At 28.5% G+C, this 16,638-nt stretch overlaps 2 protein-coding genes across 5 annotated transcripts; one reads left to right on the top strand and one right to left on the bottom strand.

The window, feature by feature from the left end:
• The first annotated feature begins 558 nt into the window (after nucleotides 1-558).
• LOC114192754 (uncharacterized) lies at nucleotides 559-5,277 on the top strand. Of its 3 annotated transcripts, XR_014996467.1 has the most exons (8): nucleotides 562-952; nucleotides 1,200-1,484; nucleotides 1,705-1,770; nucleotides 2,597-2,650; nucleotides 2,771-2,875; nucleotides 3,793-3,874; nucleotides 4,472-4,944; nucleotides 5,031-5,277. XR_014996467.1 is itself a non-coding variant. In XM_028082562.2 (7 exons), exons 1-7 carry the CDS (start codon nucleotides 755-757, stop codon nucleotides 5,192-5,194), a joined length of 954 nt encoding a protein of 317 aa, XP_027938363.1. In that variant the 5' UTR covers nucleotides 559-754; the 3' UTR covers nucleotides 5,195-5,277. The 3 variants fall into 3 exon arrangements, 2 of the variants coding, with proteins under 2 accessions (XP_027938363.1, XP_027938362.1); XM_028082562.2 differs by lacking the exon at nucleotides 4,472-4,944 and having other exon boundaries at nucleotides 559-952; XM_028082561.2 differs by having other exon boundaries at nucleotides 4,472-5,277.
• A 4,270-nt stretch (nucleotides 5,278-9,547) lies between these two features.
• On the bottom strand, nucleotides 9,548-12,028 carry RHC1A (RING-H2 finger C1A). Of its 2 annotated transcripts, none has more exons than XM_028082085.2 (2): nucleotides 11,830-12,028; nucleotides 9,548-10,825 (listed from the first exon to the last, which is right to left on the bottom strand). In XM_028082085.2, exon 2 carries the CDS (start codon nucleotides 10,722-10,724, stop codon nucleotides 9,792-9,794), a length of 933 nt encoding a protein of 310 aa, XP_027937886.1. In that variant the 5' UTR covers nucleotides 10,725-10,825; nucleotides 11,830-12,028; the 3' UTR covers nucleotides 9,548-9,791. The 2 variants fall into 2 exon arrangements, with proteins under 2 accessions (XP_027937886.1, XP_027937887.1); XM_028082086.2 differs by having other exon boundaries at nucleotides 11,581-11,836.
• Nucleotides 12,029-16,638: the final 4,610 nt, after the last annotated feature.

Below are 16,638 nucleotides of genomic sequence, written 5' to 3'. Positions count from 1 at the left end.
TGAGAATCAATTTATATATAAATATGAAGTATGAATAATTACGTAGATGAAAACGATTAGAAAAATAATAATTTATTTCTTTATGCAAATTTCATTTTCGCTCACTTATAAATAATTGATCGTATAATATGAATAGGCAAGAAAATAAGTTTCAAAAAAATTATCCATTGTTAGGTATCTTAAATCTATATACAATACTATTTGGTGATCTTAATTTTACTAACTAAATAAATTATTGAATTAATAATTAATGATATTATGGCATGTTATTAATTAATACAATACAATATATATATATATATATATATATATATATATATATATATATATATATATATATATATATATATATATATATATATATATATATTATATTATATTTTGTTTGTATGAATTTTATTGATATATATTGTTTGTAGGAGTAAATGATTTGGAACAAAAGTGGTCGAATTATTAATTTAAGATTTAATTTTAATATTACTATTGTTAAAATATTATTAATACTAATTACAATTAATGAATAAATTATTCAAAACCTTTAAAACCCCCAAAAATCTCAAATAGAAAATCCAGAAACCCAAATCGAATGCCCTAAGATTATACTAGAAGACCCCTATCGTATTTTCTCCGTTTCTCCGTCGTCGCTGCCGTGCCTAGCCTTGCCTAGGCGGCCGCCGCCGTGCATCACCTCGCCCTGCCATCTCCGTGCCTCGCCGTCGGCCTTGGATAGCGTTACATCACCGGATTTTGAAAGATGGGAGAAAGGAAAGTTTTGAATAAGTATTACCCACCGGATTTTGATCCCTCCAAGCTCCCCAGAGCAAGAAGGCCCAAGAACCAGCAAATCAAGGTTCGCATGATGCTTCCCATGAGCATCCGATGTAATACTTGTGGAAATTACATCTACAAAGGCACCAAGTTCAATTCTAGAAAAGAAGATGTTATTGGCGAGGTTTGTTTAGTTTAAAAGTTCACTGAATTTTCAATTTTTATAGTTAATTTTTTTGGCACAATCATATGTACATTCTTAAAAGAGATGCCGATACCGCTAGTGTTTATCCTTCTGGATTTTGTATTGGATTCCTTCAATCTTATGATTGATTGTGTGTTGCTGTTTAATATATTGGTAGGATTATTTGCTTATTGCTTCATGTGTGATTTTTTATCAATGATGACGTTGACTTTGAATTTTTGCGCAGACGTATCTTGGAATTCAAATATTCAGGTTCTATTTTAAATGCACCAAGTGCTCAGCTGAAGTTACCATGAAGACTGATCCACAAAATTCAGATTATATTGTTGAATCCGGTGCAACTAGAAATTTTGAACCTTGGCGTGCTGAAGATGAAGAAGCTGATAAAATGAAGCAGAAGAGGGATGCTGAAGAGATGGGAGATGCTATGAAATCATTGGAAAATAGAACCTTGGATTCTAAAAGGGAGATGGACATCCTAGCTGCATTGGATGAGATGAAGTCAATGAAGGTAATCATTGTTGTGACTGAATATATATAATGATGAATTAAATTTGAAGCCTCTTCATAAATGATTCAATGGGGATGCTAGCATTATAATTGTGGAATATGCTTCTTTTTTCTGTAAAAGAATGACATTTCAAACCATTTTTTAATTAATAATTACATTTGTCCGTGGACATAAGGTCTGTTTGTGGTAAGTAATTGCTAACATGACTCTTTCATTTCAGTCTAGGCATGCAACTGTTTCTGTTGATGAAATGCTGGAGGCTCTGCAGCGCACAGCAGCTGATAAGGTATGAGAAAACTTGCATATAATTATTTACTCTGTAGTTTGTACATGAAATTTCCTGTTTTTGAAGCAAGGTTTAATTATTATTGTTCACGAAAGGAATATACACAAGTTGAAAACTTTAAGCTTGGTTTGAAATGTAATTTATTGGTAACTTTAAAGTATTTGTAAAGGTAGAAATTTAGGCCCAGAGTCAGTGAACTGATTATAAAATGATCACTCTCACCGTAGTCCTCTCCATAGTCCATTTTATTTATTTGTCAGTTATGGTTGTTGAAATGCATAATTATCAAGACAATCATAAATATCCTTGACTATAAGGAATAATAACTGTTACTGTATATTACTAAATTTCCCTCAATTGAAATACTCAGTATTTTAGTATCCTATTATTTTCTCTTTCACTTGTTAATAACATGTGTAAAATTAAAAAATTAAAATAAAAATATTAGTGCCTCACTATTTTACTAAAGTGAGAGATCAAATTGAACAAAAGTAGTTATCTAAAGTGACAAAAAGAATGGAAGTATATTTGGAGTCTTGCTAAACCAATTTTTTGGTTTGCCGTTCAGTATATTCTTGCAATGTTATCACTGCTTTTGGAACCTAAATCCTAGTTCTCTTGCGACAACATTTGTTGCAACTCCAGTGGATCCCCTTTAATTGCTTACCCTGAACTTATACTATTGCAAGATAACCCGTCTAAACATTGATTGTCTATTATTTCTTATTCTAATATTTGGCTATGGCATAAACACGATACTTAATTTTGAAGCATTCTTTAATTATCATCTTCCTCAATAATTCAAGTTCATTTATAATGGTTTCAGGAGAAGAGGCTGGAAGAAGAAGATGAAGCAATGATAAAATCAGTTGTCTTCCATGTAAGTATTACTATCCTGCAGTTCTAGTTCTCCTCCTTCTAGCTACTTTTTTTTTTTTTTTTTTTTTTTTTTCTGTTTTCTTAATCCTATATGGCTTTTTCTGTATACTATATTTACCAGAATTCAGGAGGTTATGTCAAAAGAATTCGTGATGAAGATTTTGAAGCTGAGGAGCAAATAGATCAGCTTTCACATGGACATGGCGAAACAAGTTATAATATGAAGGTATGTGTGTGCTTGCAGTATTGTATTTTTTTTATTGTCTTGTTTTCCAAATAAATTATCATCATCATTATACACCAACTCAATTATGTTTTCATCACTCTCTGTTCTTAACTACTGAAATTCAAGACTTAACCTTCAACCTCATATTGCTCTTGAACTATGATATCCCTCATTTTCAGTCACTGTTCTGAGTCATTTCTCAGTTCGCTCTCTCTAAACCAGCTGTCCCTGAGTTTGATTTCACTATTCATTCATAAATCTTGTATGGCAGGCAGTATCAAATGAAAATTTCTTTTTAGGTTCTGTAAAGCTTTCGATTTTAATAACAGGGGGCACAAATGACCTGGAGGATGGTAAATGTTGTTGGAAAAAAGAAGGCTTTTTTTTATAAGGAAAGAAACAAAAAGTTGTAGCAGTGTCTAGAGGATCGTAATGGCTGCTTGAATACATTTATTTCTTGGTTTTTCTTGAGGCAGTCAGAAGATGAAGTTGCAGTTAAAATACCTATATGGGAAAAAAAATATGATAATCTAGATTTTGAATTTACATAATTCTAGCTTTTTTTCTTAGATTTACAAATGGATATTGGCAGGCTTTGTTGAATGTTTCTTGATCTTTATTTTTTTTTTCCTTTTACCATTTAATATTTGTCTCTCTTAAAATAAATTATTGCTTAGAAAAAAAAAATTCAAAGGAAGTTTTTTATTTTTATTTTCTTGAGTGTGGACTTTGAAATATGGAAGAAATATATTATACATGTGAAGTTCATAAAATTTTCTGAGAAATTTATAGGTGAAGTTTTTCTAAATTTACAAATTTATCATCTATTTCCGTATGTGATTTATTCATCTAAAGCATCAAATCTTGTACAAAAACAACTGTTTGAGTGTGTGTGTTTGTGTTGTATATGTGTGCAGAAGCAAAAGATGTCTGAAGATCGTCCAAGCAAACCAACTGATTCTCTGACAAAAGCTACTTTGGATGATTATGGCAAACAAGGTATGTGCTTTTAACGTGTTTATCAACTAGATAGATGCATCCAAATTCATTAATGCATTATATACACTGATTTTTAAGAAATGATATCGCTCAATGAAGTAATTTCTAGTAAAGAATTGACATGAATGCATATCAATTTGAAGGACCATCTTCAGTTGTGTATCATATCAATTGATCTAGATTTACCTCTTACATTTGTTATCCCACCTTCACTAGCTAGTATCAGTCAAATAACCCAAGTCACATTACCCATCATTTGTTTGACATTTGGTAGTATCAGTCAATGAACCCAATCCACTTTACCCGTCATCTACTGAACATTACATTGATGTTATACCGGCACCACTCCTTCCTATTAGGAGGAAAACCTTTTGCACAATTCTGATCTTTATGTAATATTTCTGGAGTCTCGTAACACTAGAATGATTTGCAGAAAATGGATAAGGGGAAGATAGCTATGCACCATTCATACTTGCATCGTTTTGTTTTCATTCATGTTTAGTTGGTTACGTTTGGTATTATTTCTTTGAATAGATGTTTAATAATATTATTAATATGAGAATGCAACATAGTTAATCATACATTGGTTATTTGTAGAAAACGAACGCAACGGTGGAAAACTTAATTCTTTGGTGAGAATTTCTGTCATCAAGAAATCAGATAAAAGTACCGGAGAACCAGAACAAAAGGAAGAAGATAATAGAACAAATGCTGGTGGACTACAATCTTTGCTTCAAAACTATGGAAGCGATGAGGATTAGTTCTTAAATATTGAATTTGAATGACTATTTGAACTAATGCTCTCATAGGATTTTGATTTGATAAGTTGTACTTACGTGAATGCTTTAATTCTCAGAAGAATTTTATAATAGAATGAAGTTATCCGCGAAAATGTTGTATGTGTAAAGAATATAAAAGTAGGTGAAATTGTGTTATGAAAGATTACGTGTAGAGTTGGTGGATGTTGAGCTTCTATTTGATGCCAAACTAGGCCCTGCCTCTAGAGTTGCTAGTATCAAGTGCCAGTGGGTAGCAGTGATACTTGTTATGCAGAAACAGAGAAGTAGAATGTGTGCCATAATAATATTTTTGGTTTCAGTTTCCTGACATTCCTCAACTGAACATGATCTATAAGTTCTTTGTCGATCAATTTCAGGGTCCTATCAGGGTCCTCTCTTTCAACAACGACCATATCCATCGCCTGGAGCTGTCTTGCGGAAGAATGCTGAAATTGTTTCTCAGAAGAAGAAACCAAATTCACATTTTACTCCCATTTCCAAGAGGGGTGATGGAAGTGATGTACTTGGTGATGCAGATTAGAACCATCTTATCAGAATAATGAGCTCAATTGTCTTATTCTTTTTGCCAAGTGGATGAAATTTATCAGATACATTCTACTCTAATATCCAAGAGTTAGATAAGGATCATTTTTATCATTTTTATTAATCTGCTAAATTAACTTAACTTATAATTTTTATTATTCTGCTAAATTAAAATTTTCTAGACGCAGAAAATCTCATCCAAGAAAATATTGATGTTTTAGGAATGAGTTTGATTTCAATACTTTTATTATATTTGAAAAAATAATATAGTATCGGTATAAAAACTTTAGTTATATTAATATCTTTAAATTTTTTTAATTATTAATATAATTGAAGAAGTATGTAATATTTAGTAATTGTTAGTGATCTTTATCAAAGAAAAAAATTAACATTAAGATGAAAAAAATGAATATTAATATGTAATTAACCTTTCATGTGTATTAATTAAAAGAAAAATTAACACAATTAACCTTCCACATTAATGTTAATTGTAAATTTAAAATATTAATTACTAACGTTAATTTTTTAATAAACACATTTAACAATTACTAAATACTAAACACATTAACAAAATTCAATTAAAGTTCTTACATTAAAATTGTAATTTTGCTTTCTTATTATACTAAAACCAAAATATATTAATATTTTTATAATCATTAAGAAACGTCATGATATCTATCTACACTAATAATAATAATAATAATAATAATAATAATAATAATAAATATTAATAATAACAATAATCTATATTTATATCTAAGAAAATTCCTTTTAATTTTACCTTTCAAGTTATTGTTTCATCTAAATTTAATTAATTTTTAAATTTAACTATCTTTTCTTTAAATTTAATTATTTTTTTTTAAATTAAATAAATAAAAATTATTCATAAAATGAATAAAAATTATTTATAATCAAATTAAAAAAATTATTCATATTTATTTTTATTATAAAAATATAGTAACTTGTTTTTATTAATAATAATAATAATAATAATAATAATAATTATTATTATTATTATTATTATTGTTGTTGATCGATGGAAAAAGAAAAATTGGATTTTAAGTTTATAAAGGAGAAGAAGGAGGGAAAGGAACGAAAAAGGAGGATTTTTTTCAGAATTTATCTGTATTTATTATTATTATTTTTAATTTAAAAAATTATAATTGTTTTCAATTCTGAAAGAGAGGTGGATAGCTTGCCAATAAATTGCGATAGACCCAGCATTAAGCATTTGTTCCATATCTACGTGAAAATAGAAGTGAAATAAATTTTATATATATATATATATATATATATATATATATATATATAAAGTCAAATTAAATATTTTTGTTGTTTTTTAAAGTAGAAATAGATAAAAAAAAAATTTACAGATATAATACCTAATTTGTTCCTCTAATTTTATTTGAATTTTTAAAAAGATTTTTAGTTTTTTATTTTTTCTATTTAGTCTTTTAATTTTTTAAAATTTGTCCAATTTAGTCATTTTGGTTAAATTGACCTTAACATCGTATTCATACATGTCACATGTCAATTAATAGAATTTCTAATTTCTAATTTTTTTAATTAAAAAAACGTCACGTGTGTTTGGTCATGTTGTACCATGATTTATTATAACATGACTCATGGTACAACATGACTCATTGAACTTTATTATAATGAATTTTTTTCAATTTAATTCCCTATTTGATTTAATTTAGTTATTTTTATTTTGGATGAAAAATAAGAGAATAAATTATTTTTTAAGAGAATAAATTCAACTTCCTTTATATACAAGGGTGAGAGTTTTGTATTTATTATTGAAAACTTGATAGGAAAGATGTCTTCAAATGTATAGAAATATTTAGGTTTAATCACACGGAAGGTCTCCATTTTTATTACAAAATCTCAGTTGGGTCCTTAACTTCAAAGTTATCTTAATTGGGTCATATTTTTTGAAAATTTGTTCCAATTTGGTCCTTTGGCATCATTGACAACGTTAAGTGTGTGCCACGTGTCAGCATGTTATTTTTTTTTTTACTTTTTTTTTCTTGAAAAACAGTTGACACATGTTAAAATAGGGTTTTGCCACGTGTCAGCTTGTGACATTTTTATTTTTTTTTAAGTTTTAAATTTAAACAAAAATTGTCACGTGTCAAAATATGATTCTGTCACGTGTCAATTATTTATGTGAAAGATCTCGATTTGATCCCTGTATTTGTTATTTTGTCTCAATTTAGTCTTAATCTCATTTTAATCTAAAGTAGAGATCAAATTTAATTTTATATAAATATTATAATGATATTTTTATTATAATAGATATTTTTTAAATTCAAATGTAAGTTGTTTAGAAATTATTAAAACAATTTTTTTAAATAAAGTTCAATGCAAAATTTAAATTTAAATAAAATTAATTTGGTTAAAAATATCTATTATAATAAAAATATCATTATAATATTGATATAAAAGTTAGATTTGGTCTCAATTTGGAAGAGATGAAATTACTTTAGATTTAAAAGAGATTAGGACTAAATTGAGGCAAAATAACAAATACAGGACCAAATCGAGATTTTTTACATAAATAATTGACACATGACAAAATCATATTTTGACACGTGACATTTTTTTTAATCTAGAAATCGCAAGCTGACATGTGAAAAAGTCATAATTTGACGCGTAATAGCTATTTTTTCAAGAAAAAAAAAATCACAAGCTGACACGTGGCAAAACCCTAGTTTGACACGTGTCAATTGCTTTTTTTAAGAAAAAGAAGTGAAAAAAAATTAAAAAAAACACGAGATGATACATGACACACTTAACGCCGTCAATAATGTCCTAACAGAAAGGACCAAATTGAAACAAATTTCCAAAAAATAGGACTCAATTGAAATAACTTTAAAGTTGAGGACTCAATTGAAATTTTATAACGAAAACTAGAACTTTCCGTGTGATTAAACAAAATATTTAATATATAATTTATTTTGCAGTTTTAATTATACTAAATTATGTATTAATTTTTATTGTATTATTAACAATAAATAAATACATAAATTTTTGGTGTATTATTTCGGTTTTCTCAAAATGATTTACCAAGATATGCCACTAATTCTCTCTCTCTCTTTCTCATCTTTCCCCACTCCACAACCCTTTCCTTTGAGAGCCCTTATCATCCTATTCTTCATTTCCCTCTTAAACATTCATTTGGAAAATTTTGAAATATATTTTTTATTTTGACTTCAAATCATATCATTTAGAATATTAAATTTATATTTTGAACTGTACAATAAAAAATAAAATAAAAAAATATATTTTAGATTATATAATCAAAAATATAAAATTATATTTTAGATTATACGATTTAAAATATATTTTTTATTTCACATTTTAGATTATACTATGTAGAATACAAAATTTTTGTATTCTAAATTCTATAATTTTAAAATTTTTTGAATTATGTATTTCGGAATTCAAATAAAATAAAGGATAAAATTGAAAATTTTAAATATTGAAGTTCGAGGAAGAAACTATGGAGTTGCACGAAGAAGCAGCCCTATGGGGAAATTCACAAAGAATTCAAGGAAATCCACCAAATAAAAACCTCCTTTTAATTAAACCGAAAGAGTAAAAGTAACTTTACTAATCTTAAAAATAACCAGTACCAGAAAGTATCTTTTACTAGAAAAATAAATAAATTTGAGTTTGCTTAGACATTTAAATTTCGTGTACCTCTTATTAACTCAAATAATTAATACTGTAGCAATTTAGTTATCATAATCTTCATAATAATTATTCCTTAATTATATCTTTATTATTTTTATTTGTATTGAATGAGTTTAATAAAGATTTTGGATGAATTTGTTTGCGTTTAATGTTTATTTTAACAAACAATTTTCTGCTTTTTAATGAATAAATTTTATCTGCATGATTTGCATTGTCTATCTTTTACTTGTATAGAAATATCCCAAAATGTTGTTCTGCAAATAACGTTTTATTTTTTCGAAAAGAGATTGAGAAAATCACTCTCCTGCACTCGAACAAAATTTCATGTTCCAGTTATTACGAAAGTTCAATTTAAACCCTTTCATCTCAGAATCAAAGATAGACATGAAAAACAAGGGTTAAATAAGATCTTCTGTAATTTAACTTTTCCACAACAAGACATTTATACAAAATAACATGTAACATAAAAAAAATATATAATAACTTGGGTATATCTATAATAAACACCAAAATATTATTAATAAAAATATAAAATATAAAATTCAGTCACAATTTTTTTCCTTTGAACGAGTACATTTAGACTTCAAACAGAATTCCCATCAAAAGCATAGACTATAAATAAGCCTTTTGTTAAAGCCACCACCTGTTCAGGTTTATATGAAATATTTTCCATTGATAAGAAAAGAACTTGTTATTTGAATATTAACTTCAAACAATTGTGCATAAATAACCATTTATACAAAATAGTTCACAACTTCAGAAAGCAAATCCAGAGTGGAAGAAGACTCAGTCTCAAACCGTTTTCACCCCAAGCAAGCAGCAGCATCAATCCACAAGATTTTTCAATCAACAGGAGCAGATTAACAAACAAAAGAAATGGTTCTACTCACACTCAGTCATTCAAATGGCCACCCAGAATACCCTGCATGATGGCTATTCTCTGGGATGGTTGGTGCTTGTGTGCTGCTTCCGGTTGCTTCATCATTACTGCTAGAATGAGAAGAACGAAAAGGCCACAAAAAGGAAAATGGATTTCTCCTTCCCTGGCTCTCCCTACCACTACTACTTACCCTTCCACTTCTACTTCTACCATTTGTGCCTCGGTTATTACTACTCAAATTCAATCCTTGTGGTGGCAGTTCTTGGCGACAAACGGGGCAGGAGTTATGCTGGACCAACCATGGAACAATGCAATCTGAGTGATACAAATGGTTGCATGGCATTTGTCTTGCTTCAGACCCCAGCTCAAATCTATCTTTGCACACAGGACAATGTGAGTCTGATCGAAGATGCCTCTGTGTGATCTTGATAGTAGGCATAGCATCAATTGAGGATCTTGATGCTGGTGCTGGACCTTGCCTGTTATTAGCTGAAAGCTGTTCAAACAGTTCTTCAAGTCCAGGACCAACAAAATAATCACCTGTGTTACCTCGTGTGAGACCAATTCCAGGGGCCCCGTTAAAGAGAGCTTCAAAGCCACCATGGCCAGACAATCTGAAAGGTATTTGGCCACCAAAGATCAACAGAGGAGCATACCCTGCACTGTGTTCAGCATTTGAATCTGTTTGTGCCCTGATGATGTCACGACTTCTGCCCCTGTCTGCCATTTGATGCCTCATAAAAGCAGAGAAGGTTTCCATGAGTCCAACCCTTTGATCTCGTTCTTCATTGTTGTCCATTCCAAACAAATCAAAAGGATTCACATGCACCATATCATTAAGTTCATGAACAAATCCCTCATTGCAGCTAGGACAAACCACATCTCGCCTTCCCAGCCGAACCGGCCTCCTGCAACTGTAACACCAATGTGTGTTCCTACTATTTGACATCCTTTTGCTTACTTCCTTAATACTCTCAAACAACTAATCACAAGCCTACTTCCCCACAATACACTGTCTTCAACTGTCACAACAGCATGATCACTTATATACTGCAAAATAATTTTGAAAACAGTCAAGGAACATTGGATATCATATCATATCACTCAGATTATACATTAACCAACAAAATCCCTTTTCACTATTAGATGAGGTTGGCTAATGAATCACACAATGCAGTTCTTGTCAGCTAAAAGTTAGATCATAAACGCATCTGAACTAAATTTTATACTGCTCTCCAGAACAAACACTATTCTAGTAGTCTGTACGAAGCAGTGTGCATTAATCAATAGCAAACATTAATGCTCGTATCAGAGCTATCTATCAAATTCATCAATGATTTTTAACTCTCTAAAAGGCAAGGGGATAGACATGTGATAGATTCATACATTTCACCTCAAACCTTCTACATTGTTCATTTCCACGATCATAAATAACCACTAATCTCCCACTTCAAATTTAGCAAGACTTGAACACAACGATTCCAGGCCCAAAATAAAGCTACTCATTTTGACTCACCCACAAAACCGGCACGAGCATAAACACTTTAATCAGATTCAAAAGTGCAAAATTGGCACTTTCATCGAACTTACAATAGGAAAAGAAATTCAAAGCATGTGCAGCCATCAAACTAGACACATCCTTTCTGCGTTAAATTAAAAGTAAATCACCACACAGATAGAGGATTTTAATTGCAAAGAACTAAGCATAACCCAAAAACTCCGATGACGCAAAAATCACACGCAAAAACGCGTTGATTGTAAAAGGGACACTTGAGAAAAGTTCCTCAGATTCGATTTTTTTTTACCTTAAACGTGTCTGTTCAATTATTTTACACCCCAGCGAGAAAAAAGAAAAAAAGAAAAGAAGGATTTTGGTGGAGAAGCAAATGTTATTTTGTTATGCAATGTTGAAATGTTGAAAAAAGAAGTAGAGAAAGTGAGATCTTTGGAATGTAGGTGTGAGAGCAGTGGTGTGTGGAAGGCATCCCTCGGAATCCCAGAAAAGGTAGAGAGAATGAAAGAGAAAAGAAATTGGGAAGAAAACGACGGCGTACCAGAGGGGAATGTGGATCGAAAAGGTGGTGTTGCTAAGAGTGAAGGAAAGGGCATTGGCGAGTGAAGAACCCTAACCAGTGGATGAAGGGATGGGACATGAAAGAGGATTATTGAGGAGGAACCGACATCTGAAGCCTAGCTGGCACCGCATGCATCATTTCCTCAACACTTCTACTACTACCACTGCACTATTGTGCTTGCTTGGCCTCACTGTAATTTTATGATTAAATTACTTTTCTTTTTGTCTTTTATTTGTTAAAATATTTTAGTTTGATGTTGGAATTTTTTATTTTAATTTAATCTTAATTTTTTTAAAAATATTCAATTTGTTAGTTTGACTTGTTTTAAAGTTAATATTACGTATTAATTTAGTCTTAATTTTTATAATTTTTTTTAAAAATTTAATAAATTTAAAAAAATTTGAAATTGACATATGACATATGACGTCATCATCTAGTCAAAGTTAATGTTAAATACCAAATTAAATCATTTTTAGAAGAAGGATCAAATTGAGATAACGAAAAATTTCAAAATCAAATTGAAAGAGTAATTTTTAAAGAATCATAAGAATAATTTAACCTAATTTTATTTAAATTTAAATTTTTAAAGTTGAATATTTAATGAATTGAAAGAATTCATTTATATTACTAAAATGTTATTTACTGTAATAATTAATATATTGTTATTATATAATGGATATATGATTAAGTAGAACAGAAATGTTGTCAATCACTAAGTATTTTTATCATCTTAACTGTATTTATATTTTGTAAAGATAAGTTATGGGTATCGGTTTAATAGATTTTTCTCTCTCGGTTTAATAGAATACAAGATTTAATTAGTTTTTTTATTTTATTAAATTGAAAGAGACAAATTTATTAAATCTCTATATAATTAAATGTCTTAAACATTAAAATAATTTGTCACCGTAATTATATTTATATGTTTTCATAAAAATAAGGTATAAAAATCTTTAATTATATATAGGATTAATAATTATTTTTTAATTTTTATTAAAATTATTCAATGTGGTTTTTTAATATTCTTTTTATCTCATAGTCATCACTTTTGTTAAAAGAAAATTAATGTAGCCTCTTTTGTTAAGGTAGTTAATGCTCTCTTTAGAAGATATAAAAGAAAATTAGTGTAGCCTCTTTTGTTAAGTTATTGCTAAGTTATTGCTCTCTTTAGAAAATACAAACGATATGAATGACATTGAAATATTCAAAATATCTATCATATAAATTGTGTCGATGTCAATTTAATGAAAAAAAACTATTAACTTTTTTAACAAAAGTGAGGACTATATTTAGAAGAAGACAAATTTGAGAGAGCCTATTGAATAATTTTGATAGAATTTGGAGCCAAAAAAGTATTGAATCTTATATGTAACAATATTCTTAAATAGGATACATGTTATTATGAATCGTAACGATATGTAAATGTTGTTGCTATTATTTATAAAATGAAAAATAATGAACAAAAGTTTCAAATTCTTTCTTGACATGGTATCATATTTGTTTCAATTTAGTATTATTCCTTTCATGTTTTCATTATGAAGCTTGTTGTTTCAAGTCATGACCAATTCTCGACCTATGATTTGTGATTTTTGTTTGTTTTCACGGTTCCTATCATTGTTTGTGATTCGTGGTTTTCATTTGTGTTGCAATTTTTATTTCTACATATGATCTTTATTTTCGATCATGATTTGTGGTTCATGTTTGTGTTATTATTTTTGTTTATGTTCACGGTCCCTATTCTTTATTGTGATTTGTGGTTTCTATTCACATTACAATTTCGTGGTTGTGCTTGTGATTTCTATTCTTAATTGTGGTTCATGTTTTTGTTTATGATTTTTATTCGTGCTCACTATTCTTGCTCGTATTTGTGATTTTGTTAGTGCTTCTTGTTGTATTCATGCATATGATTTTTGTTCACACTTACAGTTTTTCAGTCTAGTCTCTTTCATTTTCACATTACTTTTCATAGTTCTCTTTGCTTCATTAGGATTGTGCTATTTGGGATCATACCCTGTTTATTACTTATTTTGAAATCAATTGGCTTTTGTGGTCTTTTGGATGAACTTGAATTTTCTTAAACAAATTCAATGTCCTTTTATGCTGACAAGACAAGTGATATTCATATTGTTGCAAATTGAGTGTTTCATTAATTAACCAAACAAATTGAAGTAAGACATGAGACATTTCTTAGCAAAACATTAAAAGACAAAATAATACATTTTTAGCAAAGCCTTGATATGTCTTATTATTTGTGAATGATTATGTATGAAACTTTTGAAAGTTAGTCTTTGTTAGACATTTATGATGCCTTCTAGTCATATCGCCTACAACTTGACGAGGCTAAAGAAGGCATGCATTATGCATTAGTTGACATTTAATGCATTTTGATCAATAAACTTTATTAATATATGTTTTTGTGCTTAAAACAAACTTTTTCTTTATAAATGTTGTAAAAACACACCTTTGAAGAATGATATCAAAAGCATTTATATTTATAAATACACTTAACTCTACCTAGATTATGTTTCTTTTAAGTGTAGAAGTTGTTTCATCAATTCCAGGCCTTAGAAAATGTGTTGTCTAAACGTGGAAAATATATCTTAACACAATGAGTAGTCTAATGTGAAGTCTTTAGACAATATTTCGTATGACACCTTAAAACTTATTTATTTGTATGTTATTCTTTAAAATAAGGACTTTTACCATATATTGTCTAATGAACCCTCCTTAGATTGAAGTTAAAGTAGATGTGGCTAAAATTAGTGAGCTAATATAAAATGAGTTGTTTCTTGTTCACATCCTTCTTCTGGCATGTTTCGAAAATATTTAGACAAAATTTCATATTTGTTGTGAAATTATAATATTATGAAAAAGATTCAAAACCACCTTTAGGTTTTCATTTATACACTAGCACAAATATATAATCCACTTTCTAGTGAGCTTTTTCCCATTAGTTGGCATATAGACAAGTCTTTAGGGATAAACTTTTAGTAAAGTAAAGGGGAGTGATGTTAAGTAAAGAGGAATAATGAAAGATGATCTATAAGCAAATTATCCACGTTCAAAGGCATCATGTACGATTACTAGAAATAAATGATAACGTCCTTTAACTCTTATTATATTAATATGAGGAATTTTGTGAAGCGTGAGAATCACATTTTCTTATACGAAAACAACAGTGAACTCATAAGAAAATATTACGATGAAACGTAGGATTTTTTTCAATATTAGAGCAAGAAGTTTCATCATGTGCTTACTATATGAAGAGGTATACAAGAAGGTACACAACTTAAGATAAAAAAGATATGAAATACTTTCATTCTAATGTATAAATTTTCTATTATTAAGGTAAAATGAAACAATCCCAGTTTTTTAATCTTTAATACACTTATTTTTTTTAATTTGGAAGGAAATGAGGAGTAGAAAGTATGTTTGGTTATTTCATATAATAATAAATGAACTTGTATTTTTAAGAACTAATGACAATTTTGATCATATTGACAAAATCTTAAAAAGTGAAGACCATGGGTAAGAACTTTTAAGATCGTAAAAAACCTAAAATTATACTTGTGTGCTTGACATGAAGAAGAAGACTGTAATCATGTCTATGTTTATGGTGTCAGGTTTTTTCGATGGAAGATACACTAAGAAGATTCAACACTAATAAGTCATGAGTAAAGCTATAACCATTACATAACCTTCAACACACTATTTAAAGACAATGTAAGTCTTTCTTCTTATATATTGCTCATTTTTATCTAATGTGAGACTTTTAAGTCTTACATAACTCAAACATGTAGGCATTCATCTAAAGAATTGTAGCATGCTAATTTTTAAAAAGAACTAAAAAGGCAAATAATTTAAGAGGATAAATTTTGTATTGGTCTTACATTTTTTTGGTTAAATATGTTTTTGGTCCCTTCACTTTCAATAATTTAGTCATCTCTCTTTAGAAATGTGTGGATTTAGTTTTTTTAACCAAATTTTGTTAAGTTTATTTTGTTATCATGGAACACGTTTGAAACGTTAAATAAACTTAATAAAATTTGGTTAAAAGGACTCAATCCACGTATTTCTAGAGATAGGAGACTAAATTGATCCAATGTTTCAAATAAAGATTAATTCTAATTTTCACTTAAAAGTTAAGGGATCAAAAACATATTTAATCCTATTTTTTATACAAAATTTTGATTTTTATTATGATCAAACATACGTCTAACTATTCATGTCTAAAATAAAAAAGTTCATGTCCTTTTAAAATATAGAATCTTTCGTATAAACTTGATGCTACTATGTTAAGTTCAAACATTTTACTTATATTTGTTTTACAAACATTAGACCTAGTCTATTTACTAACTGTCCTTACTTTAAATCTATGTATTTTAAGGAATGAGTTAATTATCTTGATTACATATTTCAATTTTAGACTTTTCAGTTACTAAGATAAAGTTAAATATTATGTTTTTAGTCCTTAAATTTGAACGCAAAATTATAATTCGTTTTTGTATCGAACTTTGATATATCAAATGTCTAAAACATGTTTGACACGTTAAAAAAATAACACAATTGAATTAAAATAATTATATTTATTTATTTTTAAAATTTGAAGACTACAATATATTAAAATTTAGAACATAAATAAATATCAATTTTATTCTTAGAGAGAATAAAAATATATTTAACCGTATTAAATAAGTACTATTGTGATATTTAGCTTAAACAACATGTATAATAGTCTTATATATTAACTAGTTACGATTATATACAACAATTTAAAAAATATCTATA

The sequence above is a fragment of the Vigna unguiculata genome, chromosome 7, assembly GCF_037176805.1.
Source record: "Vigna unguiculata cultivar grain cowpea cultivar isolate G323 ecotype 2 chromosome 7, ASM3717680v1, whole genome shotgun sequence".
Classification (NCBI taxonomy): Eukaryota; Viridiplantae; Streptophyta; class Magnoliopsida; order Fabales; family Fabaceae; genus Vigna; species Vigna unguiculata.
This window is presented reverse-complemented; position numbering and strand designations above follow the sequence as displayed.